Source organism: Lepisma saccharinum, chromosome 3 (genome assembly GCF_977018435.1).
Source record: "Lepisma saccharinum chromosome 3, izLepSacc3.1, whole genome shotgun sequence".
NCBI classification, from domain to species: Eukaryota; Metazoa; Arthropoda; class Insecta; order Zygentoma; family Lepismatidae; genus Lepisma; species Lepisma saccharinum.
Genome location: NC_139231.1, coordinates 71,519,733 through 71,536,950, shown reverse-complemented (window position 1 = coordinate 71,536,950; position 17,218 = coordinate 71,519,733). Strand labels below are relative to the sequence as shown.

Below are 17,218 nucleotides of genomic sequence, written 5' to 3'. Positions count from 1 at the left end.
TATAACTACAATGGAAGAAGAAAATTCAAATATGTTCATATTCAATGTCGATTTTAATGGTTTTTTTTATTTTGGGGTGCCTTTTAAGTGCCTATTTTAGTGCCTTTTCTTACTTTATAGCGCCTTTTTAAGTGCCTATTTTCATCATTTTTGGTGCCTTTTTGCCTGCCTATTTGAGAGGTTTTTAGTGCCTATAAATCCGCACCCTAGTAATAGCCAGTGTAATTTGGCAAAATTTCAGGTAGATTCCGGGCCCAATATCTCATGGCTGGCTCCGCCATGTAGTGTAAAAGGCTGAAGCGGGATTCAAGTGACAGAAACCTCAGAGATTAAATTTCAGCTTATTAGACTATTGTTTGCAGTGGTTCAAATATCATAGAACTGTGCGGGTGTAGCATATAAAGAAGACGGTAATATCTTCCAAAATTAAATAAGATTAAAGATAATATCGAAATATTGTATATTATCTAATAAATTAGCAACGCTCCGTCAACAAAGGAGGCAAGGTGCTCCTGCAGCACCAGGGCTAACACTAGTTGAAGTAAAAAGAAAAGAAAGAAGAAAGGAAGGGGAGGAGGGACACCAGTTCTCACATTTCCCGATGCCAAGAGACACTTGGGTGTGGGGTAAAACCTCCAATTAACTCTCACCTTGCTTAGAGCTGAACTCCATAACATCCTTGACCGGTTGTCAATACGCCAGTACACTTAAGGCGCAGTAGAAAACTGTGTCACCCCTTCAATCGATTCGGTATCGATCAGAAACTTCTTCGCGGACTCCTCCTTCGATTAATTATAAATTGCGTCATGCAATGTCTATTTCAGCGGACGGAACTGACCGTGGAAACAAACTACAGTTTCTCACAATGTTGTTCGTACAGATGAAGTGTGAGAAGTAAACGAAAGCAAAAATTACAATAAGCCTTAGTAAATTAGATATTCTCCCTACATGTAGTTATAACACACATGGTGATTTATGTACAACCGTTTGTTCCCACATAATCTTTATTAATAACGAAAAAGCATACATTTAAGCACAAACATGCTACTTTGATGTCACATTACTGTTCGTACAGTTGCAGTGAAAACAGAAAAACAAACATAAAAATGTTACAAAATTTGACAGTTTAATAGCCAAACATAAAAATGTTACAAAATTTGACAGTTTAATAGCCAGATGCATAACCCTTTGCCTTAATAACTGCTTGGCATCTCCTGTGCATAGAAGCCACCAAGGTTTTGCAGATGTCTGGGCTGATTCCCTCCCACTCTAAAGCGACGGTTCTCTTCAGATCTTCTTTTGACTTGCACTCATGTTTATGGACACATTTCTTCAAAAATGTCCATAAATGTTCAATCGAATTCAGATCTGAACTTTAAACTGGTGTTTTCAACTGCTTTGGTACATTCAAAATCCGGTGGGGGTACATAGTGGTTCGGATCCCACTTTAAACTGTAGGTCCAGTCCCAATTAGCCTTACTGTACATAAAGTGAACTTAAAACACCAACTCAATTAACATTCAAAATCAACCAGTCCCTGTTGTGCTGAGCAGTATGTTTGCTGTCGTTATCCTGCTGGAATGTGAACACAAGTGACAGCCCTATTAGCTGGGCACTTTTTTCGCGTTATTCTTCAAGATATTATTACAGACATGTTTGTGTCGCATTTTCGAAACTCCTTTAGTCGACATACAGGCCCAGATCATAATGGATCCTCCACCATGTTTTACCGTATCCGTTGTATTGGCAACATTGTCCTGCGTATTTGCCTTCCTCCACACTCTGGTCACACCATCTGATCCGTGCAGGTCTATTTTGGTTTAATCGGACAAGATCACGTTGTCCCAAAACTCCTGGTCTTTACGTAAATGCTCTTTAGTAAATCCGACTCTGTCGATACGTTTGATCTGCACGAACAACATTGTGAGTAACTGTATACGTAGTCGAAAATTTAAAACCGATAATAACATATTGATTGTTACTAGGGTTAGTACCAACTCCGAGACCACATTATAAATATAGAGATGACAACATATAGACAGGCATATAGACAGATTTCTATAAAATGGAGAATAGCTGTCCGAGAGTCTCTTCTCGTTAGAAACTCGAGTTCTCTCAAGTCGCATTCTCGAACAAGAATGTGAGGTGTGCATTTACAGAGATCATATTCATCCTTGTACCCTATAATTTGAGAAAAGTCCCTACTGTTCAGCTCATTAGCGTACTTATTATTTATGGGTGTAAACTATTCATGCCCTGTAAAAAGTCGATCGAAGAAATGGCGATGTCAGACCTGCTGTCCCTGCCTTATTACGGGCAGATGATAGATAATGGACGCTATTACTTTCTTGGACTGCCTTCGATTTTCTTTGATTTATTAATTCAAATGCGAATGGATGTCCGAGTTCTGATAAAAATCTTCTACAATTTGTTTCTTTATCGTAGGAAACTTGGAAAGTAATAATGCTCCCATTGTTTCCAGTACTCCACATTTCCTACTTAAATTACCAGAAGCATCGTAAAAAACCAACCCATCGAGTTTTATTGTTGCAGCGAAACTATTTTTAACGAACAACGAAAACCTCACTATCTACATAAGAATGAGAAAAGAAGGCACTTTTCACTGTCCATCTTATCAATTGAAGAATTCTCTAACAAGCGGAAAGGTCAGTGACAACGTGCTGTCATTACGTGTGACGTCAAGGTTGGGATCGCCCGCAACTCCCTTTTTGTTTGTAAGTTTCGGAAAATAATTTCCTCAACAACTATTTTCTCAACAACATTATATACATATTTTATGTTTATCCTCGGGTACATAGGGTGTAAAAGTGGCCGGAGCGTGGTGCTGATCACTTCACTTCCATATCATTTCATGCCATGTTGCAATGTGCAGGGGTGACTGTACTTTTTGTTTTGTGTACAATTCTTGTTGTTATTACTTGGAGACGATACCGAGGACCAGACAAGCTCTTTGTATCGTGTCGATAAGAGTAATCCGACCTCTGTGGTGGAGTGAGCACAGCGCGCTACGACAACAGGGGTGCCTGATTAGAACCCTGACCTGGTCCTGGGTGCTTTTTGTAAATGCACCTTCATCAATTTCATCATATCCTCACTCATCTTCGCAAAATCAGTCAGTCGATAGACCATAGGTCCCTTCCATACTGGAAGTGATGTGATTAGCACTACATTTTGGTCACCTTTACCCAGATCATCCACCCCTGGAATCAAACCTGCGTGGCAGTCAGACGTCATATTGATATGACAATCGCGTCCACTTGGTCTTGGAATCATCCATAATTGTTACTAATTTTAACCAACAACAACGGCGTCATTTTCTCAACAATGCAATAAGTCCTTATTGTATGACAAAGTTACGGTAGCTCGTTACTTTTGGAAGTAAAGTGACAGGAACGTTTACAGGCGTTTTGCCAGTAACGGGCCGAACTCTGGTTACGTGTATTTATTCTACGAAAATAGAATGGCTTTCATGCCACTATGAAATCGCGACGATGAAGGTGGTTGATTAGTATGGCTAGGGTTTTTACTGACTGACGCTACAGTCCACGCGATGAAAGTACAGAGTTAGATTTTCTGTCTCCAAACGAAGAGATGTAAAGGTGGGCTCAGTGTTGTCACGTTTTTGCTTTTACAAGTCGACATCTGCTCTCCTCTCGCAGTTGAACCAAGATGGCCGGGGAGAGCCCGCCCCCATTGCTAAACCGTTGCGACTGTTATACCAGAGCGGTCGTAGTTTTCGGCGCGAACCGTAGTCTTTCACCATCTCTATGTACCTTGCCTTTCACCTACGCTTTTGCGTCAGTGAGGGAAATAGGCGACGTGATTTGCCACTTGTGGCAGGCGCTCGAACCAACCAATCAGAGCAGCATGTTCTTGAAATATGCCCGTGCTTTTGGAGGCCGTGAATAACGCCGGCCGTACGTTAGGTTAAGCAATACAGAATAAATATAAATCGTCTCCATGGTAGCGAACCTTCCTTGATTTGTTCGACGGCCAGCACAGCCTGCGTCTATCCGCCTATAGAAAAGCAACAAATGTTCACTGACAGCTTTTAACTCTCGTTGCTACTTTGACAAAACTGTGAGAGATAGACACAGAACTCGAAAAGCATCAAATCAAGGTCGATGCCTTTTTGGTGCTTCCATTGACGTCTTAACGTGTAATTTTGGTTATTTGAAATGATCGTGTTTTATCTTGCCAATTGATGCATGTTTAGCGCATCACATGGAACACGAGCTGATAAAAGTACAATTTTAATGCATTTCTGTGTGTTTTTGATGCATCAAAGAGTGTGTCATTAGTAGTTTATACACTTTAATGTGTTACTGGAGTCAACATATTTGTTCAATTGACACATTTTGGATTCTGTGTGTAGAAGGCGAGTCCAAGCTCTCGAGATGCAGCAGGTATCTACCTACCTAGTTCACATTGCTTGCCATTTTTTAAAAAAAAATCCCGAATCGAACCCTACAAACTGCCGTTTGCCAGCGGTTTTCACCGGTTTTCAATATATCGGAGTGTGTCAAGGATAGATGAAAACCAATAGTGACGCTGCAGTCGTAACAGCGTCACGGTCAGTCGAGGACCCGAGTCTGTTGTAATTGCTCACCCAATATGTACTGTAGCTGTTCATGTTATGAAAGGAACTAATAAAATTAAAGTATTTTGCTAGGACATACACGTGCATATTTGGCCATTTTTGCGTGGTTGATCATATATTAACGGTTTTCGGTCATATTCAGCATTCTTTTTCTAGGTATACGGAACTTTGTTTATGCACATATCTACAGGGTCCTCCTTGATCCTTTGGGCGCCTGACGGCGGCACGCTTGGCGACCGCCCGGACACCAACTCCCGTCAAATCGCGTGCGATATCTCCGCTATGGAAATCGCTAGCTTCGAAATGACTTCAAGTTCTCAGAATTATAGTTACAATTACATTCAAAATAAGCACGTTAATTGTCACGGGGGATGTTGGAAATGTTGTCCTCGGGCATCCATTCGTTTTCGGCACGGTTTTAGGAAATTTGTGGGCTTATCCCGGAGATTTGTTTTAAATTTTATGCAATAATAGGCTAACGATTTGCCATAAAATGCCTTTTCTTGTTCCTTGGCCAGATAATGTAGGTGTTTATCTTTAAAAATCGCCTCGTAACATTTCTGAGTGGTATTCATTGATTGATTGATTGAGTTGCTGTTTTAAGTCCACTTTATGCACCGTAAGGTTAATCGAGACTGGGTCTAGTTTAAAGTAGGTTCCGAACCACTGTACCTCCACTGGGTATGGAACCCGGGACCCCTTGATCACAAGGCGACGATGTTACCACTACATCATCGAAGAGGCACAAACGTTGTAAAAGAAAGAATGCAATGACGTCCCGCGTGAAATTATTTGCGCTTTATTAAATCAATATTGATTACAGCCTGCAAAAAAATTGGATCCAAAAATGTATCATTGTTCTCTGTAATGCATTGTAAATTACCAGAACCACTATGTGCCTGAGTGAGTGGTATTCATGTTTCACAGGTATAGTGTTATTTTGTGACGGTTTTAGTCACAAGTGCTTCTCTCGAAGATAACAGGTTTTTCACTGTCTAATGCATGAAAATAATGAAAAATGTTCAGCACGTTTAGTTTGATTTGATTTCATTTATTTTACTTAGCCAAACGTGGCACAAAAAGCTAATTTGCGAAGATGGGGATGAGCAGGCACGTATCCAGGAATTCCTTTCGGGGGGGGCTCAACACCATTTTTAAGGGGTATAGTAAGAACCTCACAATTGTATGTTCAAGACCAGTGGTGGGAATTGGGTTTCAAAACGGGGGGGGGGGGGGGGGTGCGGAGGGTGTTGCAAGGAAAGTTTACTTTCTCTTGGTAGACAAGGCTTAACATTAAGAGGCCATAATGTTGAGGCAAGAAAATAAGAAATGGGGAGCAACTATCCCTTTAATCGTCGCCACTGTAAGGCTGTCATTTTAATCAGAATGTGAAATCGGAACATCTTTTACCACTCGACTCCTCTGTTTCCATGCATTAACATTGTGTGTTTGTCCATTTCTTCTCATCAGACATAAAAACATCTATGGGATCTTTGAGTGTTTTTACGAAGCTGTTACACTACACGGGATGGATAATCCACTCGACAATGTGAGATTCAAACTGTGGGCTGCGAACTGGACGCAGACAGCTCTCTGATTCGAGCCTGAACACCACTAATGTGTCTTGTCCTCCCATGTTTGCAGCTCTTATAAAAGCCGAAACCCACCAAATTGTTCAGATTGAGACCTTAGCACTCGCAAGTGTTCAAAAATGCCTGTCACAGCTTCCGCTGTCTTGTTATATATCGGCACGAAACAAAGGAAGTCTATTCGAATACAGGTGGATCACGAAACAATTAATGCACAGTGAAAACACTTCCGTTCCCAACACATCTAATGTTTCGCCTCCCAGTATGATCAAATGCTTACTGATTTATCTCCAGTGACGTACCCAAGGGAGGGTTGGTGAGGTCATAACCCCATTTGACCCAGTATTCCTTTTTTTTTTAAAAAAAAAAAAGATGAACGTCGAAGACAGGAAAAAATGACAAAATCAGGACTGACCACCAAAAATAGTATGCGTAACCCCTCTCCCTTCCGAGAATCCTGGGCATGCCTCTCTTTATCTCGGACACATTTTTTTAAAATCAACTCACCAGAAGTTTTTATCATTCCGTATTGGAGATTAAAGTAAGATGCGTTCTTCCTGCAGGTTTGTATATGATCCTTTAGGGTGCTGTCGTCTGCCTGCCTTCACGCCTAACCATTTTCAAGACTTAGGAAGGTTTCAGACCGAAGGGACACGCGATACATGTCGATTGGAATGGGCGAATCAACAGCAACGTTTCACACCGTAGCGACACAAAAGGCTGCACAAACCTAATTTCGACTTGTGAAATCCTCAGGCGACACGGTGTGAAATCTCCCTTATTAGGCCACTGTCATTGTAACCTCGCTGTACAGGCAACACCTTACGATTTGATATACACAGGACATGTACTATGTAGACATTTCAACGAAAAATCGGTTGAAGTCAAGGATGGCTAGGTGGCTCAGTTGGTAGAACCCTGATTTGGGTCCTGGTAGAGCCTGCAATTTCCGCCTAAAATGTCTACATATGCAACATCTTCTTGCTTTCTCTTCTCGACATTCATGAAATTTTCGGCTGTCTCTTTATGGTAGTTAAGTGTTTGAATGTGTTTCGAACCCAGTAGGCTTAAAAAAAGTATTTTTTTATATCATGAAATTCTCGGACTGCATATACGAAATTTAGTTCTGAGAGAGAGAGAGAGAAAGGCCTTGATCTCTTCGGCCCTCGAACCGAACTAGCACCACACTGAGGCCCCGGAAGTTCTGCTGTCGTCAATGTCTTCATTTTATAAAGCAACCAGAGGACGCTGACTGATCTGATCACCAATCGATTGATTGATTGATTTGGTGTTTTAAGTCCACTTTATGCACAGTAAGGCTAATTGGGACTGGACCTACAGTTTAAAGTGGGATCCGAACCACTTGTGCCTCCACCGGGTATCGAACCCGGGACCCCTTGATTACAAGGCGACGACGTGATCACCAATCGACTGTATGAATTATCACACTTAGCTCTGAAATATCATTAACCGATTCTGTGTACAGATTAACCGAAAAATTAAATCCGCGTATTTATATCCTCATTATATTCTAGAACGTTCCGCAGATAAAATGATTCGTTAATATTGCCAGTAGTTGACTCCTTCTCTCATTCAAGAAAGTACCCTCTCCCGACTTCTAGAGATTAGAAATTACAACGAATCGCCCTACGTGTGGCGCTACCTTCGTTGTGCAGCTTCCAAATGCTGACAAGTCTCTACATAGTGCTCAAGTGCGCTGCGACAACACCGAAAGCGCAAGAAAAGTTTACGTGAAATATTAACAACAGGATTATAGAACATTCTCCGTCTTGCCTCGATAATTGTCTATCTCCTTAAATCATCGTCACATTATTCAAAAAGCCAAAAACCTAATTTTATCTAGTGTAAAATAAAAATTTTCCTGCGGGGGGGGGGGGGCTCGAGCCACCTCAACCACACCTTGGATAAGTGGTGCTATTAACAATAACAGGGTTATAGAACACTCTCCGTCTTGTCTCGATAATTATTTCTCTCAGATTTATAAATTTATTATCTTCACATTATTCAAACGCCAAAAATCTAATTTTATCTAGTGTAAATTGAAAAATTTCCTGGGGGGGGGGGGGCGAACCACCTCATCCCAACCTTGGATACGTGCTATAAACAATAACAAGGGTTTTAAAAAAAAATTCCGTCATGCCTCGATAATTATTTCTCTCCTTACATTATTTTCACATTATTCAAGAAACAAAAAACCTAATTATATGTAACGTAAACTGAAAAATTTCCTTAGGAGAGGGTCAAGCCCCCTGTGCCCCATCTTGGATACATGCTATTATCAATAACAGGGTTACAGAACATTTCCGTCTTGCCTCGATAATTATTTCTCTTCTTAAATTATTGTCACATTATTTTATTTCACACCACAAGAAACCAAAAACCTTATTTTATCTAGTGTAAACCTAAAACTTTCGGGGGGGGCTCGAGCCCCCTAAGCCCCCCCTCTGGATACGTGCCTGGGGATGAGTGATATGATGAAATTGATGAATGAACACTCACAAACATCCATGCCCGTGCCAGGAATCGAACCTGGGACCCCTGGCGTCGTAGGGCGATGTGCAGAACGATTCGTACCTATTTTGTATTTTGTTCTTATTTGCCTGCTTATTTTGCGAGTTTTTAGTGCCTATCAATCCTCATCCTGTTTATAAGCCCTTATTTAACCTCCCTTAGATTTGTAATAGTGATGACCGTGGATGGTGTAAATAATATAGGACACTGAAAAGTCTCATATAAAAATTATGTAACATTTTGAAAACAGTTAGTTAATTAACTTGCGAGAATTCTTTCAGTCTGTAATGATGAAAACTTTTCTTAATCGCAGATATTTTATTTCTAAAACAAATATAACAGGCAAATTATTGTGTGGAATCGAGCTCCATAGGCGCATTTAAGTTGGCGCCACTGGCACTGCCCCCTATTTTTGTTTCACTAAACTACAATAATTTCTTCACGCTGGATGTACTTCTGGCTTCTTGGCAATACTGGCGTCGAAAGCGTAAGGACGGGAGGACACGGCCCTTAATAATTGAGAAAAAATATTTTGGAAGGTGGCATATCGGACTCTCAGAGATGCCAATTTTTACTGTAATGACCTACTATGTTATGATAATTATTGCAAATTCATTCCTGCAACAAATGCAGTTACAGTCATTAAGGTGTCAATTACAAATAGGCTATAATCAAAATAAGCACGTACCTTGTCACAAGAGATGCTTTAAATGGTGTCCTCCTGCATCCACACATTTCTGGTATCTTTTCAGGAAATTTCCATTTACAGGCAACAGTTCAGCTTCTGAAATTGCTTCACTTTCTCTCTTGATATTCTCCCTCAGTTCTTCTAATGTGTGGGGGTTGTTGCATAGACTTTATTTTTCAATTTCCCCCATAGATAAAAATCGCATACGCTGAGATCAGGGGACCCTGGGGGCCACAATCCTTTGCTAATAACCCAGTGTTCAAATATTTCCTGAATGAAATCCAACCTGAGCTGTGTGTGAAGTGGCAGAGTTTTGTTGGAAAAACCCTGACTTTCATTCAATATCAGTTAGTTGTTCGAAGAATGGTGTGAGTATGTCGTCCCTGTATCTCTGTGCATTTATGGTATTTTCATAAAATATTGTCCCTATAACTCTGTATGCATTTACTGCGCACCAAACACCGATTTTCTGGTCATGCAAATTAGTTTCGTGTATAAAATCGGGTTTATCTGATCTCCAATACCTGTTATTCTGTGACGCAACATTGCCCCTTAAATGGAACCATGCTTCGTCAGAGAAGAATATTAAACGTGGATCAATTACCCCACCGTTAACATCCCCCAAAATCCATTTACAAAAATTTACCCGACTCTGGTTATCGCGTGATAGTAGTTCTTGGACAACAGTGACCTTGTACGGTTTCAGTTTTAAAATTTTGGTAGGTCGCCATGCTGTTGTTTCGGAAATTTCTGTTTCGTGTGCAAGTCGTCGTAGCGATTTTTGTGGTATGTTCTAATTAATCTTTCTCCGACTTCGTCCAATTTATCCTCGGTAAGTACACGCCGTTTTACCGTTCGCTTCTTATCGAGAATAGATCCTGTTTCCCTAAATTTTTCACAAGGTTTCGCGCGGTATTTCTGTGTGGAACAGGCACACCTGGGAATTCTGTTGAAAATCGTCTACGAACGTCCCCACAAGAATTTGTAATCACATACGAATCGTACATAAAAACTTTTGTTGTAATAGGTATGTATGTGCCATTATTAAATTATAGCAAAACGCAAATTACATTTAACAATACAATAGAAAATCGCAAGAACACTTGTAACACATACTTTAAAATTACGACTGAACTGAGATCGCGAAGTTACTGAAATGGAATGGGGTTAAGAAAGAAATCCACAAGTTATGCTCAAAGCCATGTGTTTCAGTTGGCACTCTGGCGACACGAGCTGTTAGGAAATTTAATTGCCCTTTTAGCGTGTCTTGTTACCAAAGCTACGTGAAATTTCCTAAAAACATGGCAAAAAAGTGTGGATGCACGAAGATAACATTTCCAACATCCGCCGTGACAATTAACGTGCTTATTTTGAATGTAATTGTAACTATAATTCTGAGAACTTCCAAAGTGGATTTCTTTCCTGCTTCCATGGTAACTCACGTTGATTTCCCTACAAGCGTGTATTTGGGGAAAGTTGTTGAGGAAGGTGAACCTGGCTTTTATTGGTTACGCAGTTTGTCCGTAGGGTACTAAATTTTTTTGTCGATTTTCCTACTAAAATATAGCTGTCAATGGCAACCGTGATTCTGTAGCGCATGCAGGATATAAAAATGCCATAACGAGCAAACGTTACCAAGGAAAAGTTGCTCGTCTTGATTTTTCTACGTAGTTTGCAACTTTGTCGGTGTTGTATGGCGACACCCTGTATAAGTGATTGTCAGTGGTACGCCGAGCCTATAAATCCGGGCCTGTTCTCAAGAGGCAAACTAGTTATGTGATACTATAAGGGAAATATATTCAGAAATAAACATTTGAGCGAAGGGATAGCGAGGAGCAGATCACTCTGTTGTATTTATTTGGGGATTCCGGACAATGCCCGAGTATCAGTGATTTATCCACACCCCTAACATCCCCCAAAATTTTCTCAACACCCCTAAAACTTTTCACAAAGACTCGATTTATGGTTATTATACCCTTACACTCCTTATTACATTATTACACTCCCCTATATATACCCCCCCAAAAAAAAATGAAAAATTCTGAATAAACCCTTGCCCGAATATATAATAGCTAATAATTTTATTTTCTGTGTGTTTATTTTCCTAAATGTTCGCCTTTTCTTATTGTAAATCAGGTACTTTCTCTGTTACCTGTTAGTCCACACGAGTCTTCCAAGCAATTTAAATTACTGTGGATGTTTACAAACAAACCTCACCTGATTAAGACATTTTGAAAATGAAACGTACTCAACTCTAGAGGCGTGATTGCGAGACGTCGCGATTAATCTAGTGGGATGGGAAGCGACGTTTTCGGTTGCAGCATCATGGACCATCAGATGAGTGACGGAGTGTCGCGGAGAGGCGCAGCCGTGTCCTAATCCTCGTCTCGGCTTTTCCATCTCCTTATCCACCGTCTCTCGTGCGGCATTCGCATGCAAAGCCTCTGAGGGGATTCGCGAAGATAGTTTCCATCGAAAGAAATCTCAATCGTAATGGAGTTAGGAGGACGAGTTTTGTATTATTTGTGGAAAGGGAGATATTGATCGCGACGTGGGAGCGAATCGCGCAGTGCTGCGTTGAGCCAGGACGGGGGAAGCCAGCTCTCTCCTCTTCTGTGGCTGCGACACGGGCGATGCGGCTGCCTCCCGACTCATGAGGCCTCTCCAGGCGTCCAGCGATGCACGCGTCCAGCTCCACGTCAGGTGAGTCCGCACACCCACGCCATGTGCGTGTTTCGTATGTGGAGACGTAGCTGACAATAAAAACCATCTCTTTTTCCCCCAGGCTCCGTTGCGACGCTCGCTCCTTCTTCCCCCCGTACCCGTCCGCTCTCGCCGCGGTTAGAACATCCCTCACGCTACTCCCAACGCCACCAATACTAGCTCCGTTTCGACAGCGTAGTGGTTAAAAAATAGAAATGTCAGTAAAAGTAAGTTTTCCATCCTGATCAATAGGTTTTTTTTGTTTTTTTTTTAAGTCAGCATATTTTGTGTTCATGACTGCAAATTGTGATTTTTTGTTTTCATTACTGCATATTGGGGGATACACGACAATTTATTACTGAGATGACAAATTCTTTCAGTTAAAGAACAGATATCCTTTCTGTCATTTTCTTAATATAGTAATAAATTATCACGGCTCGGACAAAGTTATGAAAGTGTTTCTTGAGCATTGGCTTTCTATAAGTGATGAAAATTTTAAATATCATTATTTGTGGACCATGTTTTCTTCTCCGCTTCCTACTGCGCTAACCATGTACCAAATCATCTTTGTTTACAGTGTATTAATCTTGATTTTCTTCGTACAATATGAAAACATAAAGTACAATAATGAAAGCAGTGTTTTGTCTTCATAAAAAAATATTAGTTTTGTGTTCAGTAAGCCATATCATGACCGACTATGGGTTCTATATCAGATAAAATCCAGGAAAACCCAGGTCTACTTTAAAGTGTTAATTTACTGATAGGCTGTAATTTAATTGTTTGCTTTTGGGGCGGGGGGATTTAGGCTGTAATTTAATTGTTTACTTTTGGGGCGGGGGGATTTTGGTCAGTTAAGTCAGTATTTTGACCCTTTGACTAGTTTCCACTCCTAGATAAATGACAGTAGCTAGAAATGACCTTGAAGCAAGACAAATCCCGTAGTGAGTGATTATGTAACGGAGAACGCGTATAACTAATGTCATGCTCTCTTGTACTCTAGCACGCTATACACCACGCATGAGCATACGTGCGTTACATGAAGATTCTTCCCGTGACGGCGACAAGAATTTCTGTAACCAAGCAAGAATTTTAAGGTTTGAAACACGAAGCCAGAAAACGGCGCCGCCTTGGCCAGAATACAAGGGCGTCATCTTACAGAAAGCTTTGACACGAGCCCCATTGTGTCTCGAGCAAGGACGTGCAGTGCAGCGAAATAAATAGTGTTATTCATTTTCGATTTTAAGTTACATTTGTGTGAAACTAAATAAATTAAATTTTTCGCCCACAACTTGGATGATGTATAGTCCGTTAAATATCAGTGCTTCAGATTTATATAATGGAAAAATGGTTCTTCTTTACTTGGGAAGTGTAATTCATGCTCGATGATTTTTCTATTTCCTACTGTTTTCGCCACCCTTCTTGGTGTAGCGGTTAGCGAAGTCACGAATATTCTAAAATAAGACGTGCGCCTTCCCCCTTTATGCATACCCCTTGCTCTATTTACATTATTGCTTCGTAATAGAATAGAAACGTACAGCTATGGCCGTAGCTAGTGATGCACACCAGACTATATGGAAGTCATAATAGCTCTCCCTGAAAAAAATAGTCATCTACCTATCTCTATAGAATTCAGATTAAGGTACTGTCCACGACTTCCGTATCTGAACAGGGTTTTTTAATTTTTTTTAAATAATGTCCCACTATTTTTGTTAGTGCTTCTGGCACCTATTGTGTTTTTACATAATATTTCGACGTTTCAAACGATCTCTACAGGCAAACGAAACAAAGATGTTAAGTAAGGTGTTAATTAAGCTCGTCACAAGTTTGTTTTGATAGTTTTCTTCTTTTTTTTTACTGCATGTTGTATTTTTTGTCTCGAAAATTGAAATACTACACTGAGATATTACAATATAAGAAAAATAATATTCAATTAAGCAAGAAAGAAAATAAAAATATAAGAAATACCAAAATGAACCTGTGACCATCTCATTAACACCTTAGTTAGCATCCTTGTGGTAACTCCCCTCATCAAGACTACTTCAAACATTCAAAATATTGTGTAAAAACAAGTGTTATGTGCTGGAAACACCAGTGAAAACAGTGTTATTATAATTTAAAATTGGAATAAATTACGACTACTGTGGTACATGCAGAGATTGAGACAAAAAATGAAGTTACCGTGCAGTTTCTTAGCTTGTTAACAATTTGTTTTTAAGTGAACTAGTTGAATTACAGCTATTTAATCGGCAAAATAACTCATTTACGGTTATAGTTATTCACTTTAAAAGGAACGAGTTTCATATTTGAACGTATCAGTCTATGATAATTAAACTCTTTCCAACACAGCGAATTTTTTGATCAGTATATACATTTGTTTCACTAATCTAATGGGTTCTAAAAAAGATAGATTTGGATTTTTTTTTCTGAATTGCATGCAGTATTGGTATCTTCTGAGTTTTAAGTGAACATGTGCAACAGTGGCGGAATCTGTAAAGTAGAATGCATAAATATTACGAAGCATCACCATGTTTATTCTCTTTGTTTTTAGCAATGAGAGTTCCAGGAATTGAAACAATACACCCAACAAGCATCTGACAACTTCAGAACCAACCTACGTAGATCCAGAAGAAAAAATAATGAAATTATGAAAATAATCGTGGACAATTTGCCGAGCAATGCTTGTTCATGATGCTACAGTCCTACCACCCAAAAGAAAACGATGTTTTTGGACAATCCAGTTTCGGACGATCGTTTCCACAATGACTTTTTTGGGCTGAGCACAGATGCCGTCACTGCTGCACATGTTTCCTCGTGTGAATGACACTGTCCTCTTTTCATCATCAATGAGTGATCCGATCATAAAGAGCACAAGAGAGGCTCATTTGTTAATCTTATCGTGAGGTTCCTTTTCGCATCCTACAAGAGCTTTCCACTGTGTGAACGTTCACTTTCTATTAGCCTTTCTAACGCATTGTAGGATCTTGTGTCTCATCTGAAATGAAACATGTACATAACTTCACATAAACGTATGGGGGTTCAGACCAACCTGTACCTAGGTCGTTTAAAAGCACGGAAAGTTACTTGCTTCTTGTGCAAGTTTATACGTGTATTTTGGGAAATCTATGTTTTACAAGTGCGACTATTATATTGTTATGGGGGGATAAAATCTCTGTCAGGGATACTTGAGTGTTAGAAGTTACCATAACATTTACAATGTTCTATCGTTAAAGTTTGTCTTGTTATTTTACAAGAACGGAACATAACCGTTTTCTTATTTAAATTTGAATATTTTGTCTTAAAGATAAACAAGATTATAAATTGCAGTTACATGCACCATAATGTATTTTTAGAAACTGAATTATTAAAATTACATTAATTAGCTTAACTATGTAATGGTCGTTAATGCTTTAAACATGGTCATTTTTCATAGTAGTATGTGGATGACAGCGGAAATTTGCATTCGTAGCCCGATATTTCCCCAGTCAACTTTTTACAGTGTTATGGAATACTTTGTGTCCCTCTACTCTGTTACTAATTTGCACTCTGGTACTACTCGTTTTGGGTGCAGGGCCTCCCCGATGGCGCAGTGGTAGCGTCGTCGCCTTGTAATCAAGGGGTTCCGGGTTCGATAGCCGGTGGAGGCACATAGTGGTTCGGATCCTACTTTAAACTGTATGTCCAGTCCCGATTAGCCTTACTGTGCATAAAGTGCACTTAAAACACCAACTCGTGGTGGGTGCATCACGTCCTGAAAGCGGCCAGATGGGAGGGTGTGCCCTTTCTACTCACAATTCTCAAAGGGATCGTCTGGGAAGACACTCTTCCATGCAGCACGCCCTGCAACTACAATCTTGCAGACAAACGAGGCTGTGGCGTTTGGACCTAGAGCAAGTATAATCCTGTGTGGGGTTGTGTGTTGTGCCCTTGTATATATGTTTGTATAGCCACACTGTTTGAAATTGGCGCAGTGATTCTCGTTCTTCGTTGTTTTAATTTGTTCTTGATAAGCAGTTCATCTCTCTTAATATTTGCTCCAGTGAAACTCCTTCTTACTTTCAATTAACCGAATTAAATTTGCTAAGGGTCTTATGTCTCTGCATTAGGAGAATGGGAGGGGAAAATAACCTCAGTGCTGATGTGGCCAGTATACTCTTAGTAATCAATCTTCAGTATTGTCCCAAGCAAAAAATGTATTTCAGTCATGAAACTTGTCAAGAAACTAATCTGTTACTAGTTACTGCAAGGAGTTACGGTTTTAGAAAGTTACAGCTTATCCCGGTAAAGTGGCATGACCTTGAACTTCAACTCCCATTTTTTATTTATTTTTTTACAGGGAAGGGGATTTTTTTCAGGATCACAAAATTGCACAGTATTCATTTCTCATGACCTACTTCAACTTTAAAAATAAATCAAGCCAAACAAAACAACTATCTCACTGTGTTTAAATTTCCAAATTATGGCTCTTAAATCAATAAATAGTTTTACTCAGTCCTGTACTGTATGTAGTTTTGCATAAAAGAAAAATATGAAGTAAACAGTCGACTATTTAGTGCGCTTCTCAATTCTGTTTGGTAGTTTCATGGAAGTTTTTAAAGACTGTTTCTACTTAGTCACGTTCAAAATGGAATTAAAGACAGGAGAAATTTCTTTCCTGATTTGAGAACAAGAAAACTCTCACACGGTCCTGAAGCAAGGACGCTGTAGTTTTATCCTGAATTCAGGCCTAACATAAATACCGTGTGGGATTAGCATCCAACAGTCGCCAAAAAGCGGTGGGACAAGTACAAAGACTTATATTTGCTACCTTGTTTTCAAGCGTAACGATGAAAGCATATTGCTGGACAAGAGGAGTCTAGAAGATATCATCAACCACCGTACAAGATTCACCTTAGGTGTGATTCGAAGATTCCGTTCGAAATTTCAAATCAGCCACTTGATCGACAGCCTGACACTTATATCACCCGCTCGACATCACGGTAGAGTTGGTTGTCGTCATATAAAGGGTCTCCCTCATATTTTCATTTCGCAACAACAAGACCTTGTAATGGCTGTAGGTGACAACTAAAAAATATAATCAGTGGTTAA

The 17,218-nt window shown here is 39.9% G+C and overlaps 1 protein-coding gene across 5 annotated transcripts in view; it reads left to right on the top strand.

Annotated features, from left to right (window-relative positions):
* Positions 1-17,218, top strand: part of LOC145985122 (apoptosis-resistant E3 ubiquitin protein ligase 1) — a 179,524-nt gene that overhangs the window by 59,942 nt on the left and 102,364 nt on the right. Inside the window, exon 1 of one of the 5 annotated variants that reach the window (XM_083118760.1) lies at positions 12,040-12,133. The exons of the other annotated variants lie outside the window; for them this stretch is intronic. Within the exon in view, the coding sequence (XP_082974886.1) occupies positions 12,109-12,133 (25 nt within the window). The 5' untranslated portion in view covers positions 12,040-12,108. Of the gene's footprint in view, positions 1-12,039; positions 12,134-17,218 lie in introns of those variants that run through there. 5 annotated transcript variants of the gene reach the window in all.